This window comes from the organism of the source record quoted next, assembly GCF_019968955.1.
Source record: "MAG: Porospora cf. gigantea A chromosome Unknown PgA_NODE_12050_length_1086_cov_1257.95, whole genome shotgun sequence".
NCBI classification, from domain to species: Eukaryota; Apicomplexa; class Conoidasida; order Eugregarinorida; family Porosporidae; genus Porospora; species Porospora cf. gigantea A.
In genome coordinates, this window is record NW_027151329.1 from 1 (window position 1) to 1,086 (window position 1,086).

At 51.6% G+C, this 1,086-nt stretch overlaps 1 protein-coding gene across 2 annotated transcripts; it reads left to right on the plus strand.

Annotated features, from left to right (window-relative positions):
* Nucleotides 1–177: 177 nt before the first annotated feature.
* On the plus strand, nucleotides 178–1,074 carry KVP18_004562 (uncharacterized protein; the record flags this gene model as incomplete). 2 transcript variants are annotated; one of them, XM_067957286.1, is made up of 3 exons in its annotated part: nucleotides 178–248; nucleotides 278–1,015; nucleotides 1,047–1,074. In XM_067957286.1, 3 exons carry the CDS (start codon nucleotides 178–180, stop codon nucleotides 1,072–1,074), a joined length of 837 nt encoding a protein of 278 aa, XP_067813392.1. The 2 variants fall into 2 exon arrangements, with proteins under 2 accessions (XP_067813392.1, XP_067813393.1); XM_067957287.1 differs by having other exon boundaries at nucleotides 216–1,015.
* Between the last annotated feature and the right edge of the window lie 12 nt (nucleotides 1,075–1,086).

The following is a 1,086-nucleotide window of genomic DNA, read 5'->3' on the forward strand; positions in this document are numbered from 1 at the left end:
CATTCGGCAGGTGAGTTGTTACACACTCCTTAGCGGATTCCGACTACCAGGGCCATCGCTCTTGTCCAAACACAAGTGAAAAGTAGTGATCTAGGCGGCTGGACGCCTAGTCCATGCCGTAGACGTCCTCTGTCAGCCAGGCTGTTTCTTTGACCATATGCAAATGAGGTGTTATTAATGACGCATGGGGAACCAGCGTTGAAGGGTGTAAGACGATGCTGGCTGTTGATGGTGATTATGTGTGTTATGTGCGTCTACAATGTCGGGCGGCACTTAGCGAGGTGCCGCAAGAAGCTCCCGAAGTGCTTGAACCTGTAATGTCGGGGGAAAAGGCTTTCGATGCGAGTTCCGTAGACGCAGTTGCCAAACTCAGTGGTCCCGTGCCATGGAAGGAGTGGTCTGACCGGCTTCCGAAAGTGTCGTATGAGGATTTGGAGTGGAGAGAGCCCTTGGGTAGAGTCCCCTTTTACATGTATGATGACGAGGAATGGGACAACATGATGAGGGTCAAATTCCAATGCACATGGAATCCAAAAGTTTGTGCTGAGTTCATGTTTCTCCACCAGCTCCGCTTCCACCCTTGGCGAGTCGAAGACATCAAAAAGGCCGCTGTAGTCGTTCTGCCAATCATAACTTCAGACTACCTCCTGCATGATGATAAGGATGGACCGTTGAATCAACAAGAAATCAAGGCCAGATTTAATCAGATACACCGGATGATCAACCCCCACAAGCCTCATGTGGTTTACATCGGACACTGGGTCACGAGGGACGTCATGGCGAAACTCAATTGGGAACCAGTCTCTGACTTCATTGTTGTGTCGCATGCGCTGTTCATTGAGTCCCACAAGAAGCTCCCGAAGTCCGCAAGGGTCTTCCACGCCGGACTCAGCACCTGGAATGCGCAGCTGCTCGAGTCCCTGCCTGCGCGCAGTCAGTGGGAGATCACGCCAAAGGAATTCAAAACGCGCAAGTACCTGTTCAACTTTTTCGGCCGAGCAGACTCTAGGGATCGGTACTACCTCAGAACACTTATGTTGTCGCAGTTTGGCGAAGTCGACGAGCCCAGCGTGATTACTCTGGTCA